General features: G+C 41.3%; 1 protein-coding gene across 1 annotated transcript in view; it reads right to left on the bottom strand.

The window, feature by feature from the left end:
* The window catches only part of UBL3 (ubiquitin like 3), a 68968-nt gene extending 67340 nt beyond the window's left edge, over positions 1 to 1628 (bottom strand). Inside the window, exon 1 of the mRNA XM_038573357.1 lies at positions 999 to 1628. Within this exon, the coding sequence (XP_038429285.1) occupies positions 999 to 1025 (27 nt within the window). The 5' untranslated portion in view covers positions 1026 to 1628. The remainder of the gene's footprint in view (positions 1 to 998) is intronic.
* Between the last annotated feature and the right edge of the window lie 20846 nt (positions 1629 to 22474).

The following is a 22474-nucleotide window of genomic DNA, read 5'->3' as shown; positions in this document are numbered from 1 at the left end:
TTCACTGGAATACCAGAACACTCAAATGCTAATGTTATGTTAACTTCAATTGTTTCATAAACAAAGTCATCAACCTTGATGTTTAATTGCATTATGTTTGTCCCTAGGACTGCAAAGTGTCATTTCAACTCACACAAACCCACCACCTCCCAGCCCTGTAAGCCTACACAGCTCCAGTTAGTCAACAGACTCACAGCATTAACAAACATTAACCTTTAGAAACAGAAAGAAAAGCACCAATAAACACGAGTACTTTTTGTTTCAAGTTCTCAACATTCAGAGATCAAGGCTCACTAACGTATTTTATTAGCTTTTAAAGGGCCAATGATGCAATACTATTAAATATCTGGTACTAAAAGTCCTGGCAATTCAGAAGTAGCACCCCATATACGACGATCAGTCTGGATTTGTGAAAATTCCAAAAAACCTTAATATTTCAGTTGCCATAGTCGCCCACCCAGACATTTCAAAAAGCTCACAGCAAATTCTAGTAGACTTTTTCTTGAGGACAGACACGTCCCTTCCCTCCAAAATATCAAGTTTGTATCCGCTGCGTTAATGGTCTCGTCAGTGCCCAGGAACGAGACTCCGATTTCTCTACCTGTGTGTGTAGTAGGGACGCCCGTCCTCAGCTCTGCCCACTGTCACTCACGTTTTCAGAAGCTTTAAGATACAAATGTTCAAAGGCTCCTGGCAAAGGGGGAGATGTTTCCTCCACTTCGAGCTGCACTGCCACATTTCCCCTAATTCTTCATTCTTTAGTGATTTAGAAAACACCACCGAACGAGAAAGGCCATATTAAAACCGGTACTTCCTAAGACGGGGGTGGGGGGGAAACCAGAACCTCCAACTTCTCCAAATCTCCCAGTACCGTGGCTTCTCAACAGTCCCCCCCCCCCCCCCGCAAACCTTCTTCACCCCACGCCTGCATCCTTTCTGATTAAATAAGATTGGAAACCACAATTAAATCAGAGTGTCATAACTTATCCTTCACTTACCATATCTGCCGGGACATTACTGGACATCTTGCCGTCTGATGTACACCCAGATGTTTACCACGGGAAAAACAACAACAAACAAAAACAGAGCAGAAGTCTTCAAGCTACAGCAATCGAGCTTGACGATCTTGATGTGCTTTCCAAAAAAGAAAAAAATAATAATAATAAGTGATTTCAGAGCCCAAGCGGCGGCCTGGCCGAGGTTCCGAGCGAAGAGGAACAAGCCCCCGGAGCTGGCTGGCCGGGGCCGGGGCCGGGGCCGGGGCGGGGGCCGGAGAGGACTCCCGGGATGGCAGCGGCAGCCCCGTCGTCGTCAGTGGCAGCAGCAGCGGCGGCGGCGGCGGCAGCAGCAGCAGCCCCAGGACCGGCCGCGCCAGGTAGACCCAGCCGAGTGACACACGGACATGGAGCGGGGTGGGAGGGGGTTAAATCCGCCTTCCTCCTCTCCCAGCCCGGCAGTGATTCACACTTGCTCCCCAGTCAAGTCCTCATTAAGCAGGAAGAAAATGCCCCGGCGTGGATGCACGCAGATAACTATGTGGCTACACATGGACGCGCGAGCGGCGAGCGGCGGCCGCGCCGGGGAAACAGCTCAACTCGCGCTGGCCGGGGCCGGGGCCGGGGCCGGGGCCGGGAGCCGGGAGCCGGGCCGCGGAAACCCGCGCTCAAGGGCATTTAACTCGTTGGGAGCCGAGGCGGAAGCCCGGGGCGGCACGCGGGAGGCACGGGGCGCTCGGGCCGCGCGGGACACCCCACGGCCCCTCGGGGCTCAGGCCGCGGGCGCCTCGGGGCAGCAGCGGGGCTCGGGGCGCATCGCCTCCGGCTCCTCGGCGCTCCTCTCCGGCCTCCGCCTCCCCCCCGTCGCCACCTTCCCCTCCCCTCCGACGCCGACTTCGGCGCTCCCCGGAAGAGGCCGGGTCCTCCCTCTCCTCAGTCCAGGAATGGTTTCCTCTCGGAGCTTTGTCTCTCCTCCTCCTCCACTTTTCAGTCCCAAACGCCGCAGCCGCCTCCTGTCATCGCCTCTCACGCCAACATGGCGGCGGCGGCCGCAGCTGCCTGAGCGCAAGCCGGGGACACGGGGAGAGCGCTGCCCCTCCTCGCAGCCGCCGCCACCGCCACCGCCCCCGCCTCCCCTCCACTCTCCCCCCTCCCCCCTCCGTGGACACCTACTGCGTCACTACGGAGACCACCCTCGTGCATCATGGGAAATGTAGTTTACGCGAAGGCGGGGGGGGCGGCTTAACGCGTCCTCTCCGGACTCCGAAGCCACGCCCCTCTTAGCAACAGTTGCTAGGAAAGGAAAGCTCGCTTTAGCAGAGCTGCCGCCCAGGAGTTAGGTGTCACCTGCTTCCAGGAGTGCTGTGAGCGTGCGAATTATTTGGAGAAAATGATTCTGCACAGAGAAATTCCCTCATGCACAATACACATACAGACTGAAAATATGGTTTACCTCCAAGCAGAATCATTCATTTTAATGACAGCACGCTCTCCACATCCTGCAATCTCAAAGCATTTTGTATAGTGATTTCATCTAGGTCTTTTCAACATTACATTTGGAAGATCAGAAGCAATCATTGATTTCCAATAAGGTCGTAGAAGTTCAACAGGAACAAGGATCTCATTAAGCAAGGAGAATGTTTGAACATGTGTTTCTTGAAGAACTAGGGCCATAAAGCTACAATCTAGTTAATTGAAATTACCAAAAACTGTATTAGGTACAATAGTATATCATCCCAAATCTATATCAGGAAATAGTTGCTACAAACTACTTGGGGATTCACCAGTTTACTAGGTTAGCCCCTAAATTATGTTTAAGTTAAAATGTAATAAAAACCTACACACCCACAGTGATTAGCAAACAGCACAAAATCATACCATTAGTGAGAGACCTAGACGAAGAATATGTCTATTTCAAATTTAGGATCAAAATTCAGAAACCACCAATGTCTATCTGAATCCATATAGATCTCTTAGGGCTTTGACAGAATATTTTAGCAAGGGCAGTCTCAGTAAGACAGGTATGTAAGAATGCCAACGGATTGAGAGTCTGAAAGCCAACCTACAGCTATGTGACCTCATCTGTAAAACAGTCTTGCCTACCTTCCAGGGGTAACGTAGGAGTAGTTGCAAGGATGAGCTAATGCATGGAAAATAAATCACTTTGAAAATACTAATGCATCACTTAATATGAAATGTTAACACTCATCCATTCAGCAAACACATAATCCAGGCACTCTGCTAGGCACCAATAGTTTAAAAATGAATAATCCAGCCACTGTCCTAAGGGAACTCATTGTCTAGAAACCTATGTCATTCCCCACAGCAGTCTCTCCAGTTAGGTTTGTCTCATTAGGATGGAAACTCACAGGGCGTTTAGAGTATTTGCCTCTTGAGTAGCCTGGCTGGAGAGATTCCAAGCACTCCTAGCGATCTACATCAGCCTGTGGTGAATTGGGGTGGTAACCAGGAAGGAGGAGGATAACTCAAATTCACAGAGAAACCAGAAGATTAAATAAATAAATAAATAAATAAATAAATAAATAAATAAGGCCCAAATCTCACAATTAGACTTCAGGACTTGGTCTAGAAATTTCTGATTCTACAGCTACATGATTTTCCAAGCTGGTACTTGGTTGCTCATTCACCATCACTGCTAAAGATGGGCTGGGTCCCCACCAGCCCTCCTTGGAAGTAAGGGCAGTTGAAAATGTTCAATTGACCAATGAGTTCAGAAGGAATATCGGAACACATTTTGAAGATTTCCACTTGCAAAGTTCATTATCCACCATCCCCTTGACTCCAACTTTTATCCAATGACTGCCCTGGCCAAGACCGTGCTGGGCCTAAATGCTATTAGAAGCAGACAACAGCAGGACTTACAGAAGCTCCAGCTCTCACTCCCTGTGCAGCTCTCCAATAGCCATAGAGCCATACAGTAACTCCAATAGCCATACAACCACCACTGCCAGCCCACGACCTTGCATTTCTGACACATGATGTTGCTGTTGCCGGTTACCCTTGCCACCACTATAAAAGGCCACATCTTTCAAAAGTAAAATCACTGCACTGAGCTATTTACAATCACTCTTCTAAGACAGGCTGAGGCATTATTCTCAATAAAACTCATTATAACTCTTCCCTAACAGAATTAAGGCATGAGAAGCATTATTGAACACAGTTTCAAATTTTTCCACAAAACCTTTTACTCTCTGCTTCCTAACTCAGACTGATGTGAAGGGAGGCTGGAGAAAGAGCCCGGTTGTCCTCGGTGGGGAACAGTAATATCTCCTAATACTATTCATCTACTGTAAGCATCAATTTGGAGAAAGTGAGAGACAGCATTTTTGCAGCAGGACAAAGAACTTCCCAGAAAATCAAAAGACCTGGCTCTGTCATGGATTAGCTATGTGACTTCTGCCAGGACACTTTGCCTACCTGACCCTCAATTTCTTCATCTGAGGAGGTAGGACTAAATCTCTCAGGTCCCTTCTAAGAGTGTATGAGTGTTGGGTGACACCTGTGGCTTGTTAAAAATAATTTCCCCAAGTGATTGCTCATGGGTATGAGGAGGGTTCATTGGGGGAAGGGAATGATGAAAATGTTTTAAAATTAGATTATTGTGATGGTGGCACAACTCTGTATACTAAAAACCATTAAGTTGTTCACTTTAAATTGGTGAATTTATTTTTTATTTTGTAATTGTGGTAAAATACACATAATATTTACTATCTTAACCTTTTCTAGGTACACAATTCAGTGGCATTCTATACATTTACTTTGTTATATTACCATCACCACCATCCGTGTACAGAACTCTTTCATCTTGCAAAATTGAAGCTCCATTCTTACTGAACAACTCCTCATTCCCTCCTCTCTCCAGCCCCCGGCAACCACCATTCTACTTCTTGTGTCTGTGAATTTAACTACTCTTGGTACTTTATATAAGCAGAATCATACAGTAATTGTCCTTTTGTGACTGGCTTATTTCACTTAACATAATGGCTTCAAGGCTCATCCATGTTATAGCATGTGTCAGAATTTCCTTCCTTTTAAAAACTGCATAAATATTCCACTGTATGTATGCACCACATTTTGTTTATCCATTCATCCATTGATGGACATGTGAGTTGCTTCCACCTTTTGGCTATTGCAGAATGGATAAATTTTATGTTATGTAAATTGTATCTCAGTGAAGCCATTCAAAATTATTCTCCCACATCTGGAAGTAAGAGATCTGAAATGATTCCCATCTTAGGATCCTTCCTTAAGGGCCTTCTCAAGGAAACTCATGAATTTTAACTAGACAGAAGTATTACTTTCTGGGAGACCAGTAACCTTTAATCAACTATTACTTTGGTTGATTATCTCATTATTCTGTCCATTCTCAGTTATTAAAGACCTGGGACTAGGAAAATGTCACAAGAGACAGAGAAAGGTCTGCAACCATGCCTGGGGGGCAGGGGGTGGGGGTAGGAGCGGCACAGACACAGCAGCACTGCTGAAAGTGGAATCGAGAACAGGGAGATAACCTTTGCCACTTCTGTGCAATATTGCTCAAGGCTGGCCTGGTCCTCTTTAGTTCCAGTGGAAGAATCATCTCAAAGGTTTTTTGTAAGATTATACATTTCCTGGGACACCTGGGTGGCTCAGCGGTTGAGCATCTGCCTTCAGCTCAGGTCATGATCCTGGGGTCCTGGGATCGAGTCCCACATCAGCCTCCCCGTGGGGAGCCTGCTTCTCCTTCTGCCTATGTCTCTGCCTCTCTCTTGTGAATAAATAAATAAAAGCTTAAAAAAAATTATACATTTCTTTCTCTTGATAAACTATACAGGGAGCCCCCTAATACCAACATAAAGACCCCTCACAGAGAAGACTTCTCAAGAAATGTTCATTCCCTGCTACAAGGTCTTTTCTCCAAAAGTAGAGATAATTTGCTTACTGATTTAGTAATGGGCTTTCCCCCTTTAGTCTTCACTCTTCCCAGAGCAGAATAAATGTATGTATGCCTCTGGTTTGAGAATTGAGATCCGAAGATGGCACTCAGGCTGTCTTAATTTTACTCCCAGGAGCCCCATACTCACAACACTGCAAATATGGCCTGCCCTTTTAACCCTATGCTTTCCTTTTTTTTTTTTTTTTTTTACCCTATGCTTTCCTAACCAGGGATTCTCAATATAGTCCTCATGAGAGTCACAAGAAGCCTTAAAAAGATAAAGGTCTGAGCTCCACCCCAGAACAACCAAATTAGACTTTCCAGGGCTAGACCTGGACCTGGTATTTTTCAACCCTCCCCCACCCAAGGAATTCTCATGTGTAGCCATGGTAGAGACACTGTGTAAGTCAAATGCTTTCAAGTTCAGCTTCCTTCCTTTTCACCCATCAAATTTCCTTTACAAGCCTGACAACCTGAAGGTACTGTGATTTGTCTGGGTGGCCTTTGGCCACAGCCATAGTGGTTTAAAGAATAATTTTTCACACCTCTTTCTCCTGCTCCCCACCCTCACCCTCATCGTACTCATTTAGCAACCAGGACATTGACCTCACGTCTGATAGAGCCCAAGTCTCTCTATCTCAAGACACTTCTCTCCTTTGCTCAGAGTCTAGTAAGAGATAGAGACAGATAATGTGAAATTAAAATTCCATGTGATGAGTTGAGAAATGCTACCATAGCAATAAGCACTGGGGCACTTTGTAAGCATGTAGGAATTAAAGCAAATTCAGCATTGAGGTGTCTAGAGTTGAACCAGGAGAAGGCCAGTTGAGCAGGCAGGGTGGTCAGGGAGAGAACACCTGGGGCAAGACCTGGACTAGAACCTGAGGGGTACAGGCAGGGGAGGTGATCAAAGTTCAGGTTGCTAAACTTCAGAGGAGGAATGGGATAAGAAAAGAGGCAATAGAGAGAAATCGGAGGCCAATCCCCAAGGGCTTTGCAATTTAGGCTAAATAGTTTGGATTTCACTATGAGAGCAAGCGGAGCCAAAGAGAAGTGTCATGATAAGATTTATTTTCATAGAAAAAAGGAAAAAGAAAAAAAAAAGAGAGAAAAGGAAAAAGGCCTCAAACTCTAATTGTAACTTTTATCTGTATGTTTTGGGGTAGTTGTCCTGTTGTGTGACCTCTTAGATCCATAGAATTTAAAGACTCTTAAGGGGTCTTGGAGCTTGTCAAATCCCGAGCTCTTCATTTTACAGGTCAGAAAATCACCAGTTTCACAGGAGACCAGGACCAACAACTTCATAACGGTGCTCGTTCTAATATTCCCTGTCCTGCCAACAAAGTTCCACAAAATCAAATTATTTTAGTCATTCTACTAAATGGCATATATTCAGCCATTTAGGCTGTATTTTCTCTCTGCTTTTATTTTTTTTTTAATTCCATGAATGTGAGATCATACAGAATTTGTCTTTCTCTTGACATTTTCTTTTATTCCATTGCAGGTATTCTAGAAATAAGTCCTTTGCAAATATCTTCCCCAGCCTGTAGCTTGCCTCATCATTTTCTTAACAATATTTTTTGATAAGCATAACTGTTTCAGTTTGATGAAGTCTTAGTTACCAATATTTTTCTTCAGTGATATTCTGTCTCCTTGCCTACCTCCAGGTCAGGAAGATATTATCTGGTGTTTTCTATTTTGTTTCATCTCTTATATTTCTATTATTATATATTTTTACAGTTTATATATTTTACAGTTTCTCTTTTTCCATTGAATTTATTTGGCATCTTTGTTTAAAATCAACTGACTCTATGAGAATAGGTCCATTCCTGGACTCAGTTCCATTGGTCTATCCCATTGATCTCTTTGTCTATCCAAGTCTTGAAGTCAGGAAATGTATGTCCTTTAGATCTGTTCTTCTGTTCTAAGATTGTTTCGGCATTCTAGTTGCCTAGCATTTCCATATAAATTTCAGAGTAATCTTGTCAATTTCTATTTGTAAAAAGCAGCCTGCTGGTATTGAGGTTCCATTGGTTCTAAAAGTCAATATAGGAAGAAGTAACATCTTAACACTATTGGGTTTCTGCTTCTGGAACATGATATGCCTCTCTGTTTGTTTAGGTCTTCTTTAATTCCTCTCAGTTATGTTTGTTAGTTCTCAACATAGACATTCTATACATCTTTTATGAAACTTATTCTTGATAATTTTATTTTTTATTGACACTATTGGAAATGAATTAAAAATTTTCCCAATTATTTACTGCCAGTATATAGAAATGCAATTAATTTTTATATGTTGACCTTACATTTTGAGACCTTGCTAAACTTATTTAATTCTAGTCATGTTTGTTTGTTTGTTTTAATTCCTTAGGAATTTCTACATCAACCATTAGGTTGTCTACTATTTCTAAAATAAAAAGTAATATCAGTATTATAGAAATTCAGGAAATTAGAAGAACTATTCTCACTTTTTGCATATTTCCTTCCAGGTTTTTTGTGTATGCAACTTTATATATTTAGGCATATGTAAATTTTTCTTGTAAATATTAAATGAAAATTCATTTTTTAAACTTTAAAGAAATGTGCATATTTCAAATGGCTACATAACCCTCCCATTCCTCACTTTTATTTTTTTTTAATATTTTATTTATTTATTCATGATAGACAGAGAGAGAGAGAGGCAGAGACACAGGCAGAGGGAGAAGCAGGCTCCATGCCGGGAGCCTGATGTGGGACTCGATCCCGGGACTCCAGGATTGTGCCCTGGGCCAAAGGCAGGTACTAAACCGCTGAGCCACCCAGGGATCCCCCATTCCTCATTTTTAAATGCTGATTGCTATTCTATTGCATCAATGTGCTACAATTTAGGAAATCATTTTCTTTTTGGAGGACATAAAAATTTGCTCCTAATTGTTTGGTTTTTGTGCATATAAACCTTTGTGCATTTTTAATTACTTGTTTAGGCGACAGTCCAGAAAGTGTTATCACAAAGTCAAAATCTGTGAGTATTCCTGTGGTTCTTGAACTGCACAGCCAAGTTATTTTCCTGCTTAGAATGCTACTTACAAATAAGAATACTGACAACCTTGGCACCACTACCTTCAGCCCTTATATGTATTTCCTTATTTACAAAAATTTACTGACATAATATAGCCTCTGGACCACCACATCAGGGATGAAGGAGGCAGTACCTTTTGCTATAGATGAGCAGCTTTGCTGTTGATCTTATAGGCTACATCCACCTTTCCATCTATTTGTACCATGGGTCTCCACCTACTCTAGTTATCAACTCTCGAAGGGCCGGAGCTTGGTTCTACTCCATCTTGGTATCCCCAGAGCCTCACAGTGACAAAGAGCATTCCAAAAAACTTGTCCATGAGGACATTGAAGAGATGAACTTTCAGAAATCCTTCCCTACTTCTATGATTTCTGTAAAATCAGGGATTACTTTATCATATTATCTTCAAACCTAGAAGTTTGTCTCATTCACATAGAAATGATACTCAAGGCTTAGCTCAGTTGCTCTTTCATGACTAGGAGAATATGCCCACAGAAAAGAAGATAATTTCTGTGTGAAGGCTGGAGTTCACTTTTGAAAAAACCAAAAGTTGTATTTTTTAAAAGTAATATGTTTTTAGCTGTTTCTTTTCTTTTCTTGCAAACATACAACAATATGAATTGGGCAGTCTAAGAATTCATAAGCCACCAGAAAAGTCATACTTGTGTTTTGCCTCCTACTGATGTCCCACGATGTCTTCCTTCCTGACCTGACCCTACTTTTGCTCTTGCTATTGAAGCATCCAGTGATAAAGCTGGAAGGGACCTAAAGATGATATTATCTCCATCTTTTTTAATAAGGAAAGAAATAGAACCTTCTTGAGAAGCAGCCACATTCTCTTTATATTTTTCAAATACACTTAAAAATGAGTTTCCTCTAAGATGTTCCATGAAACAAAGAGATGAAACGGTGCCTAGTAATTGCAATTACATAATTACAATTATGTAATTGTTGAATTATTTTATAATTGTGTGTTAGGTTGTGACAAATGCACTAAATAAATATAAGATGTATTATCAAATTGATATCACAAAACACAACATGATTCTTGGTTTTCATTATCATAGAAATCAGCCCACCATCATAGGGTTATTCAATGAAAAAAAAATGTTTTTAATGCCAAAAGTAGTAAAACTGTATCCAATTTTTAAAAAACCCTAAATCAGCATTATATTCCCATCAATGTAGGCAAGAGAACTCTCATCACTAATCTTGTGGCACGAATGGTAAATTCGATTTTTCTTTTACCCCAATAACCTCTACCATAGCCATTTTTTGACACTAGTCTTCTGAGTGATTGATCCATAATTATCTCACACTGTTCAAATTGTTTTTCTATTCACTGAAGGAAAGAGTGGCACTATCAACAAACATATTGCATATTATATTGATATTTAGGAGAGCAACTAGAGAATCAAGATATTTCTCCAAAGCCTTGGTTTGCTCATGAATGCTTCCAGTGCATCACATCGACAGGGAGGTCACCACAAATGGAGAATGACTGGAACCAGAGAGTGGCCTCAGTAGTCACTGATTTAGTCCGTGAGTCAAGCCTTATTGGGCAACTGCCTACATGGCTGAATTTCATGACTGTGCTTCCTAAACTGAACAATCCAGCTAGCACATGCCTCTTCCAGTTTGCCTATTAGAGTCTTCACAGAGCAGCCAGGGCCTAACTGGATCAAAGCTCTATCAACAATCAACAGGGGGTCTAGTCCCATGTGCCAGCAGCCTTCACATGAGATTACTATCTTATCTCTTTTGGGGGGACTCAGTGGTCATTTTTATCATAATGACAACATTTGGTTAATGCCACAGATAAAGGAGAAGACCTGAAATGAACTTAAATCAACAGATCATAGTGAAAGAGAGTGGGAGAAGATAACATGGTTATGAGTGTGAGCCCTGAATTTAAATATTGGTCCTGCCTTTTACTATGTGTGTCAACTTGGGTGAGTTACTGGATTTTCACATCAATTAAAAAAAGAGGGGAGGATCATAAAAATAGTAAAGTGCACACATTTATAATATTACATTAAAACATAGATTTAAAATGGAACTCTTCAGCCAGCACATAGTAAGCTCTCAATAATAAGCTGCTATTAAAATTACAATGAAATAGAATAGATGCTTCAAGCATTAGTGGTATAGAATTGTCTCACACTATTATTCTGCTGTGCTAACATTTTCACAGGTGATAGTAACACAACTAAATCATCTTCTCTTAGGGCACGTGTTTTCAGCTAGTTGTTCATGCTCACCTCGGATCTATCCACACTGTCTGCCTTTTTTTTTTTTTTCCTTTTGTTATAGAGACCAATGGAAACACATGGGAGAAAAGATTGGCCTCATAGCTAACAAACTGAGAAGTGAATTGAACATGAATGTGAACCCTAAACTGTGACCCTCCCCGCCATGGCCACTCACTTCACAGAGTATGGGGATCAAGCAAGAAAACTCGCAAACTTACATCCAGCCTGCGACCCATGAGCATCCACACTTACTCTTACTTCATTGTTCTCCTGTGTCAGGGGAAGCTCTATGGCCCTCCATCCAAGACAGCCTTCTGCCTGCCCAGGAGCCACTCCCTCTGTCTTTAGAACCTTGTTCTAACAAACAACACTTCTATCTTCTGCTTCTCCCTCTGCCAAGGTTCTTCTACCTAGGATGATTATATAATACATTGTCCTAACCAGGAAAAGCTAGATGGAAAGGAGCATTGTCGACAATTTTACAGGGGGGGCTGGGACTATCCCAGGAAAACTCTTCTTCACCATGGTGATATGTTGACATCTCTCCCACCTAAAAAAAAAACAAAACAAACAAACAAAAAAAAACACACAAAAAAAACCTCTCTTGTTCCTCAGTATTCTTTCTAACTCCTACCCTGTCTTTTTTTTCCCTTAACATCAGCTTCTTTAAAATATATGGGAGTGTGTCTCTTGTACTCCATCTCACCCTCCCTCAGGGCTACTGCATGAGGCTGGCACAACCCCAAGAGGAGTGACCCCTCTTGTAATGGAGGTGACACACATTTTTCAAGACCACATATGGCAGCCCTATTCACTTTAGTATGGCATTCACCCTTTTGGCTTTTCCTCACACTTCACCCAGGCTCTCAAGCAAAGATTTTGAACGGCCAAATACCATGGACACATTTCAGGCCTGGTCATCCTTGACCAGTTCTTTTGAGTCCTTGATAACTGACTGCTTCCTTGCTTTTGGATGAGTCTGGTGTCAGACTTTGCAGGGTTGGATTCCAACTCTACCAGTCACAGCATTGTGAACAAGTTTACTTAATCTGAGTCAAATGTGAGCATCTCAACCGTGAATATGGTTAATAATAGTATCTTCTTCAAAGGGTTGTTCTGAAGGCCAAATGAAATAGTTTATAAAGCGCTTAGCACAATGTCCGAAAGATAAAAGGCATTCTAGAAATGTTCACTATCATTATCTTTTAAAAACTGACACACAATTTGCTACAATACCACCCTTTCTAGGTTTTCTAACTACTTTGCTCCTTTTGCATCTTCTTCTCCAATTTCTGTGCAATATCTGATCCTTAAATATTGATTTTGGTCTATGTTTCCTTACCTGGCTGTGCGTACTTCTTACCTCAGAGTATAATGGCAAAAATTCAACAAGATAAAATATACAAAAGAATTCCATAAACTTTAAAGCCCTCTACAAATATGAAGTGTTCCCATCAAAGTTTAATATCTCACCTGCTTCCTTTTAAGGTGTGTTTCTCTTCTGACTGCTCATTAAATTCCCTGGGTGAAGGGGAACTTAAGAAAATACACTGGCTCTTCTTCCCCTGTTCTTTCCTGCCCCTTCTGCACACTCTCCATTCCAGTGGTTTCAAATACCTCACTGAACCTGATGGTATTCAATTTTGTTTCTCAAATATGGACTGCTCTGTTGGGCTCCAGATCTATGTGTCCCAACTGCCCATTAGACCTTGCTACTAGGATGTCCCACAGAAACCCCAAAGTTATAAACCAAAGCATCACATGCTTCTCCACCAAACCTCTTCCTCCTCCTGAGTTGGACCTCCATCTTACCATACTCCATCCTTGACTTTTTTCCATCATTCACCTCCAACATCCAACTCCTACTGATTCTGTCTTCTTAATATTTTTTGAATCTATCACTGCCATCGCTGTACCCATTCCCATAACCTTGGTCCATTCCTTCACAAGTTCTTCATGGGACCAACTGCCACCCAGATTGTCTCCCTGCATTCAGGCTCACACCCTCTGATAAAGTCTGAATGTCAGAGGTTGCAAACACCAATGCAGGACAGAGTTTTCATTGATCTGTGGGAAAATGTTCAAAATAATTCATTATTTTGAAAACATATTAAAAAAATTGAATATATATTCAATTAGAAAGTAATATATTCCAATGTAGACACTCTCTGTTTATTTTTTTTATTTTTTTTAATTTATGATAGTCACACACAGAGAGAGAGAGAGAGAGAGAGAGAGAGGCAGAGACATAGGCAGAGGGAGAAGCAGGCTCCATGCACCAGGAGCCCGACGTGGGATTCGATCCTGGGTCTCCAGGATCGCGCCCTGGGCCAAAGGCAGGCGCTAAACCACTGCGCCACCCAGGGATCCCTCACTCTCTGTTTATAGAGACTATCCTACCTACTTTTCTTTGGCATTCAATATATATATATATTTGTGTGTGTATACACACACACACACACACACACACACAAATTAACTTTCCTGTTTGGTCTCCAAATACTCTTAAAATGTTTTGTCAAATAATATGCTTAAAATGTGCAGTTCATTGGGCATCACCTATACTTCAATAGAGTTTTAAGCAAACAAACAAATGAACTGTTTTTCAGGTCATGAGATCTGAAAGCTTATTGCATCTATTCTGCACTGATTCCAGAGGGCTCTTTCTAAAATGTACAAATAATTTTGTTGTCCCCAATAATCATCATCCAAGCGTAAAGTGATGGCACACTTTAACATGCCTAGCGCAAGGCAAATGCATTAACCTTCAAAGCAAGCATGTGAGGTGAGTTCTACTCTTACTCCATGTTAGAGATGGCACAGACAGTCACATGGCTTGTAAGCAGTGCAATAGGGGCTTGGACCCAGGTTTGACTCAATCAAAAGCCACTGATTAGTCTTCACTATACTTCTTGCTTCCTTGCTTAAAAATGTTTCAGTCACATCCCAAATCCTCTAGCTTGTCTCCTCCAGTGTCTGGCCTCTGCTTTCTTGATTTTCCTCCCTCTCCCTCAATTAATTTTTTACTTGTCTTCACCCTTCATTGCCTACTACGGCTACACAAAAAAAAACCTTTCAAATCTGAGAGTCTGTAAAGTTCTTTCAGGGGTCCATTCCCTTGGGTGAGCTGTTCCTTTGAAGTATCTTTCCCCTGGCTAACTCCCATTCATCCTCTGAAACTCAGTGTCTTCCAGAAGTCATCCACGACACTTCCCAAACCTTAGTCATAGTTTCAGCCTCAGAAGAAACAAGAGGGAAGACACTGGGGACCACCTTGTCTGAGTGGCATTCCTTGAATGATATTGCCTCAGTAGGTCTGTATTCTGCTTTTGCCCTCATTTGCCTACTAGTGTCAGTAGTCCCCTGGGGAGTAATGGACAGGACAGAAAAGGCCCAGCTCTTATGTAGCTTTGTATTTTAGTTGGGGAGACAGCTAATATATCCAAAAAAGCAAAGCACATGAGTATACAAGATAATTTTAAGTAGTCATACATGTTTAAAGAAAATAAAAAACAAAATGAAGTCATGAAATGAAGAGTGACAGGTAGAGGAGACTAGAGGCAGCTCTAGGGCAGATGGTCAGAGGCCTTAGAAAAGATGACATTCTCAGAAAAGATCTAATAACTAAATGAAGAGAAGGGTCAGCCAAGTGGAGATCTGGGGGTGGGGGTGGGGCAGAAGGTGGCAGGTATTCCTCACTTAAAGGAAACATCATAAACATCTAAATTCCTAACTTTACCTAATATGCTGTCACAATATTGGCACATAGTAGTTGCTCAATAAACTCTATGATTTGGATTGTGAAACTGAAGAAACTAAAAAGTCCAGGAAGCTGGGTTCTACATTTCTTAAGACTCTTCTAGCATCCCCCAATTGGGAAAATAATGCTTTGCGAGATTCATTGGATTGTCTTGGTTAGGCAAAGAAAATGGAATAGGGAATTTGTATATTTCTGGCTTGTAATCAAAGTTGCCTCTGGCTCCTAGGTATGGCCAGTTCTGACAGTTTCAAAATTCTATGGAGATTTGAGGATGAATTTTCTATTTTGTCTTTGTGGGTTGGTTTTTCATGAAATGTTTCTCTGTATGTTTCCCACTGTTATTTTCTCCTTTGTCACTTTTCCATCTCTGATCTTAAACCCAAGTGATATTAAAGTAGGAGTATAAGTACTTCTATGAGATCAAGATCCCATGGGAGAGAAACATAGTAATTCTGTCCATTTGTTAGAGCCCCAGAAAAGCATTTCATAAATCTACTTAGTGGAATTTGTGTCTTGCCATCTTTAAACAGAAGTGAAATCATAAACACTCAGATTGAGCTTGAAAATGAAAATATGCACGGGTTTTAAATCACCTCCAAGGTTGAGGAAAAAGGTTATATAGCCTATTGATAGAAAATCTGACATGGGATTTCCCTACAATACTTTATTTTGTAAGTACTTCAAAACACTGCTGCAATTTGAACAAAGATGTACTTGGTGCTTTTCATGTTATACATAACAGTCTGAAGATCTGAAGAGTGAACTCTCATTACTGAGAATCTCCATTATTCGTTATCTTTTAACAAAGTCATCTTTTCCTTAAATCATAAGGAGCTCAGAGCACATTTCACCCCAAATACTTCTATGTGCAACATAAAAAAAGTCAAATATAGTGCTGCCTGGGTGATTCTGTCAGTTAAGCGACCAACTCTTAATTTCGGCCCAGGTTGTGATCTCAGGGTCATGGGATCAGGGGTCGGCGCTCACAGAACAGCCTGCTTGTCTCCCTCTCCCCCTTCCCTCCCCCCTCATATTCTCTCCTTCTCTCTCTATCTCTCTCTCTCTAGAATAAAAAAATACATATTTTAAAAAATAGTTAAATATAAACTTAAGAGAAATAGGAGAAACACAGCTGTACAGCTGGACGTGAAATCTGCAAAAGAGTGAGTTAACAGAAACACAGGAGTGACAAGCACAGATTCCCCGGGCAGGAGGCCACCCCCTGTGGCGGTTCTGCTTCTCCCCTGAGGAGCCAGGCCACATGTCCTTGACCCTCTCCATCTCCTCCCAGCTCTCAGCACTTATGTTTGTAAATTACGCCTGGACTGTTTCCTTAGCTTGCCCAAGGGGATTCACACCAATCACAAAGTCATGACATGAATGAATTCGTGAAGCTCTCTTACTTGCAATTCTTCATACTGCATGAAGCTTTAATCAAGTAGCAGAATGGTCAAAGCATATGGAATAGCCACCCCCCCACCACCTCTAAACTCTCCTGGATTCTCCACATATCTGCCTGTCTTCAGGAGACTGAAGGCAAGGACGGGAGAAGGAAAAGACGAGGAGAATACAGAGAAAAAGGAACAGTGGCCAAAGGGCGGCTGGACAACACTAGCCTTCCAGAGATGACCTCTGTATGCCAGGCATCATTTAGGACTTTAAGAACCTTTTTGGAGGGGGACACCTGGCTGGCTCAGTAGTTGAGTGTCTGCCTTTGGCTCAGGCTGTGACCCCGGGGTCTTGGGATTGAGTCCTGCATTGGGCTCCCACACAGGGAGACTGTTTCTCCCTCTGCCTATGCCTCTGGTTCTCTCATGAATAAATAAATAAAATCTTTTTTTTTAAGAACCTCATTCTTTTGTACTCTTTATGACAAATCTGTGAAGTCACATCACTATGCCCATTTTTACAGATATAGAAAAGAGCTCAGAACTTAGATAACTTTATCAAGATCACTGGAATTCATGAATAGGTCTAGGTCTATTTCATTCTGAGCAGGATTAAGAAGAGCAGGTAACAATTAGAAAAGATCCCATGTGACAGTCTGCACTCAGCAGTGCCGAGTGAAGCTAAAATCTTAGAACATAAGCTTCACTCTCCTTAGTTCATGCATGAATACTTTTCTTCCATAAACAGAAAAAACAAAACAAAACAGAAAAGTAGCTTTAGGGACCAAAAATAAGTTATTGGTTTAACAAAATGCTGGACTTTGAGTTTACTTTCTCTTAAGGATATAATTTATCCATCAAATCTACTCTAGGATTTGTCTTATTCCTGGAAGGGTGTTTCTACAAATAGGATGATAGGTAGCTCTACATTATGAAGCAATAAAAGGGAACAGAATAAAAATTTACCATTTATTTAAAACTGAATCACACCACTAGCATTTATTAGTAGAAAGCGATGCCAAGCTTAAACACATCTGCTGACAGTGTAAAATGCTTGAATGCCTGGACAGATCTTGTAACTTTTTGCCTTTCTTTTTCTTGTAAACGCTATCCTACTAGGATGTAAGCAAGTGGCCGAAAGCTCATTTTTTTAGAGTATCTAAAGAAATGCTTGTCAAATTTCAAAATTCAAGTTTTCTTCCAGGCTGTGCATTGAACAAAGTGAAGGATGATTCTGTTGGAAGCCTGAGTTGTGCTTTACTCCTCATCCAGTTACAATAATACATTTTTGTTGTTGTTATTGTTGAGAGAGTTTTGTTGCTGGAGGATTTTTTTTTTTGCCAAAAATGTAAACTCCAATTATATTCAAGTATGTGTATGTTCTTTTCACGTGGGTGTGTGCTATTTTGTCCTAGTTCCTGTGGCAATCAAATGTGTGAAGGCTCAAGTTTACAAACAAGTTGCAGTAGCAATGATTCTTGTGAGGCTAAGTATAAAATTAAAATCTTTAATTATAAACCATCGGTACCTCCATTGTCAGGGGTGTGCTGTGGTTCTCAGAACAGCTGCCTGGTAGATCCCCTGTGCTTTAGTGGGTTGGTATGCCTTTGAGCTGGCTCCCAACTCACCCTTTATTTATAGCACCATGGGTGTGTTTATTTTCATTCTTGTAAAAACTTTTTGCTGACTGGGAAATGTGACAAAGCATTCAAAGAATAGGGACCTACCGTTTTTGAAGTGGATCATTTTTTATAGGATGATTCCCCATGGATTCTTAAGCTAAGTGAATGATTTCCTTTCAGCCTTTGTTTTTAGCTCAGCTAACCTGACTGGCTGAGGTTCTGGAATGCGCTTTAACCACCATAAACACAGGGAAACATTTTTTTTTTTTTTTTTGAAACATGGTTCTGATAAAGGGTGACATTTCCTGGTTTTGGTCAGTTGATGTCTCATAATCAGAGAAATTTAGAGTGGCGAAACCCAGGAGGGTTAATCCATGGGTTTCCAGCTTGGATTTCTTCATGCCAGGGATCTGAAAAGATGGTGATTAGGAAGAGAGAAGGGAGAAGTCCATGAGATACTTTCAACACTTTAAAAAGGTTAATAGAAATTGTATATTTATGACTGATAAGGCTGCTCAAAGGACTCAAATGTCAGATTTCTTGAATCTAGGTTGGAACGTGATGGCGATAATTATCTCATGGGAAAATCTATTAATAAAAACTTCATGTATGCATTTTAGGAGATAAAAAGCTTTCAGAAAAATGGGGTACATTGGGGAAAGGTAATAAAAAATTATGCAAAACCACTGACTGTTCACCGCTTTAGTAGACGCTTAGCACTTCCCATGAAATGACATGGTGTTAACATTATGGCTGCAGCTGCGAACGAAAGATAAATCGCTGCCCTTGCGATGTTGAAACTCTAGTATGGGGAGATAAAAGTAAACAGGTAAGCCAAAAAGTAAATACATAATTGTTAAGGGCTGAATTGTGTTCCTCTTAAAATTCCTATGTTGAAATCCTTACCCGTACCTCAGAATTTGACTGGATTTGACAACAGGGCCTTTAAAGAGGTGATTAAATTGAAATGAAGTCATTAGCATGGGGCCCTATTGCAATCTGACTTGTGACCTTGTGAGATTAGGGGACACAGAAAGACACAGAAAGGGGAGGGATGCGTACATGGTGTGGTGACCATGTGAACAAGGCAGCCATCTCCAAGTCAAAGAGATATACATAAATCAAATTATTATGCTGTATCCTTTAAAAAAAAAGATTTTATTTATTCATGAGAGACACACAGAGAGAGACAGAGACATAGGGAGAGGGAGAAGCAGGCTTCCTGAGGGGAGCCTGATGCGGGACTCTATCCAGGTCCCCCAGGTCACGACCTGAGCCAAAGGCAGATGCTCAACCACTGAGCCAAGCAGGTGTCCCTATTATGCTATATCCTTAACCTCGTACAATGCCATATGTCAATTATATCTCAATAAAACTGAAAAAACATTTCTGTTGTTTAAGCCACCCTGGCTGTGGTGGTTTATTATGCCAACCCTTAAAAATGAATATGGTAACTAAACAAGTATGGCCACTTCAGACTGTAAGTGCTATGAATAAAATGACATAGGGAGACAGGACAAAGAGATAGGAAGAGGTTAACTTGAACTGGGTGGCTAAGAAGGCCTTTTTTTTCTGAGAGGAGGGACAGTTGTCATGGCTAGAAGAAAAGCCATATAAAGACCTAGAGGATAAAGGGAAGTCCAGAACCTGGGTTTTGGCAAAGTTACCAATGAGATGTCACCACAGAGGCCCCCAGAGGGCCAGCCAGGTGTGTTCCTCCCCACTGAAGATCCCTGAGCCTCCCTCCCCATCTACCTCACTGTGCACTCCAGCCGACTTTGATGTGCTTGCAAAGTACTGTGGTCACATAGCAAAATGTTATGATTTTACACAGTATTTCCGAATGATAATTGTATTTGAAAATATAGTTTCAAAAAAAAAAAAAATCTGTGATAGGAGTGCCCGGCTGGCTCAGTTGGTAGAGAGTGGGACTCTTTCTCTTGGGGTGTGAATTTGAGCCTCACGTTGGGTATAGAGATTACTTAAAAAAAATAAAATCTTAAAAAAATATATCAATGATAAAATCAAATTAAAAAAAAAGAGAGAAAGAAAGTAGAGACAAGAGTTTTCTAAGCAAAGGCATTAGGAAGTGGCAAGACCCTAGGATGGGGACAGGTTTGGTGAGTTCAAGAAATAGGGAGACACTGGAGCTTGATAGAGGGTGGGAGAGATTGCAGAGGATGACATCACAAGTAGTTCATGCAGCAGAGTGTGGCTTGAGGTTAATGCACAGGGAAACCACAGGACAGCGTCAACGCTTGGCTAGGGTTTTATATAAATCGCTCTGACTGCTATATCGAGAATGGATTATAGAGGGGCATCAGAAGAAGCAGGGACATCCATCTGGAGATTTTTTTTTTTTTTTTGCCATAATCTGGATAACAAAAGCTAATGACTTGAACTATCTTGGTGGGAAGGATTAGAGGAGGACCAGTGGTTGGATACTGGATATGTTTTAAGGTAGAGTCAAACTGCTTCTCTTTAGTGGCCATGGCAGGTGGTCATGTAAGGAAAGGATTATTATTTTTTTAAAGATTTCATTTATTTATTCATGAGACACATGAGAGACAGGCAGGGACATAGACAGAAGAAGAAGCAGGCTACTTGCAGGGATCCCAATGTGAGATTGGATCCCCAGACCAGTATCACACCCTGAGCCAAAGGCAGATGCTCAACCAAGAGCCATCCAGACATGCTGGAAAAAGATTATTTTAAAAGACGGTGATAGTATTACATAGACAAGCTCGTATGTCAAAATATGAATGTTCCCAAGAAACTATGGCAGTGGCTATAAGGAATGCCAATTAAATTAGCGTTGCTGCTTGTGGCAGGAACATCCAAGAGCATGGTGCAATAACAAAGACCTCTGGGTCCTTGCTTTTATCTCCTGAAGAGCTTAAAGTTCTTCCTTCTGCCTCTGGCCTGAAGTCTATCAACCTGCCTGTGCTTCTTTCCTGGGGAGCTCATCCTCATGCCAGCAACATACAGGCAGGCCAGTCTTTGTGAGCATGGCGATGAAAACGGCTTCCTCCAGATGGGAATTGACAAGAGTGCAATCTGTCTGAGGGTGGGTGGTTTTAGTAATAAAATAGAGCTGACTTTGGTTCAGGTGACTCAGAAATCATGATGTGGAGAGCTCTGTCCAGCCTCATAAGTCAGGTCTGTCTTCATCCACCATCATCCTGATTTCTCCTGACTCTGGCAAAGTCCTGCTCTTCTTTATCCCCTCCTACACTAGGCCAGGCTGTTCTTCCTGAATGTCAAAGCAGGATTTCTGCTGGGCCCCCAATTCTAGTCCCAGTTTTGGATGAGCTCCCACTTAAACTTCTCTGACCCCCCAAAAGAGGTCTCTCTTCTGATTCTCAGCTTCCATTGAAATACACGCCAAGTCTCTCTTTTGCAACTGTCTTCTGTTCTCTGCCTGTATTGCCTTGAAGCTGTTGCTCACTAGACTCTAAGCCATCTGGTTTTTCCTAGAGGAATAAAAACAGTATCTTTTGTTTACCCATTAAAAGGTAGTCCTTAACAATCATGACAGCCACTTAACAGATCAGTACACGGTACCACGTACTGCTAGATGGACTCTGCCTAAGTTAGCCTTCTGATTCACAATCTGTGAAACTGGGTCAGGCCTACAATGGTCCTTTGGAATCTCTATTTGTATCAATACCTAAAGGCTTTCTTTAACCTTTGCAAAAAATGACAAAACAATTAATTAAGAATGACTGAGTCCAGAACAGGCACAGATGTGAATTTGTCCTTTACAACTTTGTTAAGTATCACATATACAAGCATCATATATCCTTATTAAAAACATTTGAAAAGACATAAAGCCAGAAAAACAAATTCCACTACAACCCTAAGCCTAACCTCTACCTTACTCCTCCCCCTCCATTAATATTGTTTTCTACATTTCTTTTAAATGTTTGGACTTGTACTCTATATGAAACTTGGACTCTGGCCTCTGTTTTCACTCCCATAAACACTTTGTCAGAATCATAACTCTTTGTAAGTATTACAGTGAAGGACTGCATATTGTTCTATCATAAGGCCATTTCACTACATATGTACATTTTTATATTTATATTGCCCTTTAACATTTTTATCTGAGCTGGAATGGTTACCTGAATGTGAACTTTCATATCCCCTCTCTTGCCAAACCCAGCATCTTGGGGAGGTTTTAAGAAACAATGGCCTATGCCGTAGGCATAATCAGGAAAAAAAGTAAAAGGTCCAGAAATTGCATAATTAACTCTTAAATAGTCAACTTTGAATGCATTTCAGTCTTCATTTATTTTCTTACTTTTTGATTATTAAAGCTCAATCTAGCATACTTTAGATGCCAGGCCTTTGCGCTCTTAGCAATTGACAGATTTATATTTTGACTATGTTCACAGTAGAACAAATACATTCACATCATGGATAATTGATGCTTCTTCCTCCAAAAATCCTTCATGCTACCT

The sequence above is a fragment of the Canis lupus genome, chromosome 25 (genome assembly GCF_011100685.1).
Source record: "Canis lupus familiaris isolate Mischka breed German Shepherd chromosome 25, alternate assembly UU_Cfam_GSD_1.0, whole genome shotgun sequence".
Lineage (NCBI taxonomy): Eukaryota > Metazoa > Chordata > Mammalia > Carnivora > Canidae > Canis > Canis lupus.
This window is presented reverse-complemented; position numbering and strand designations above follow the sequence as displayed.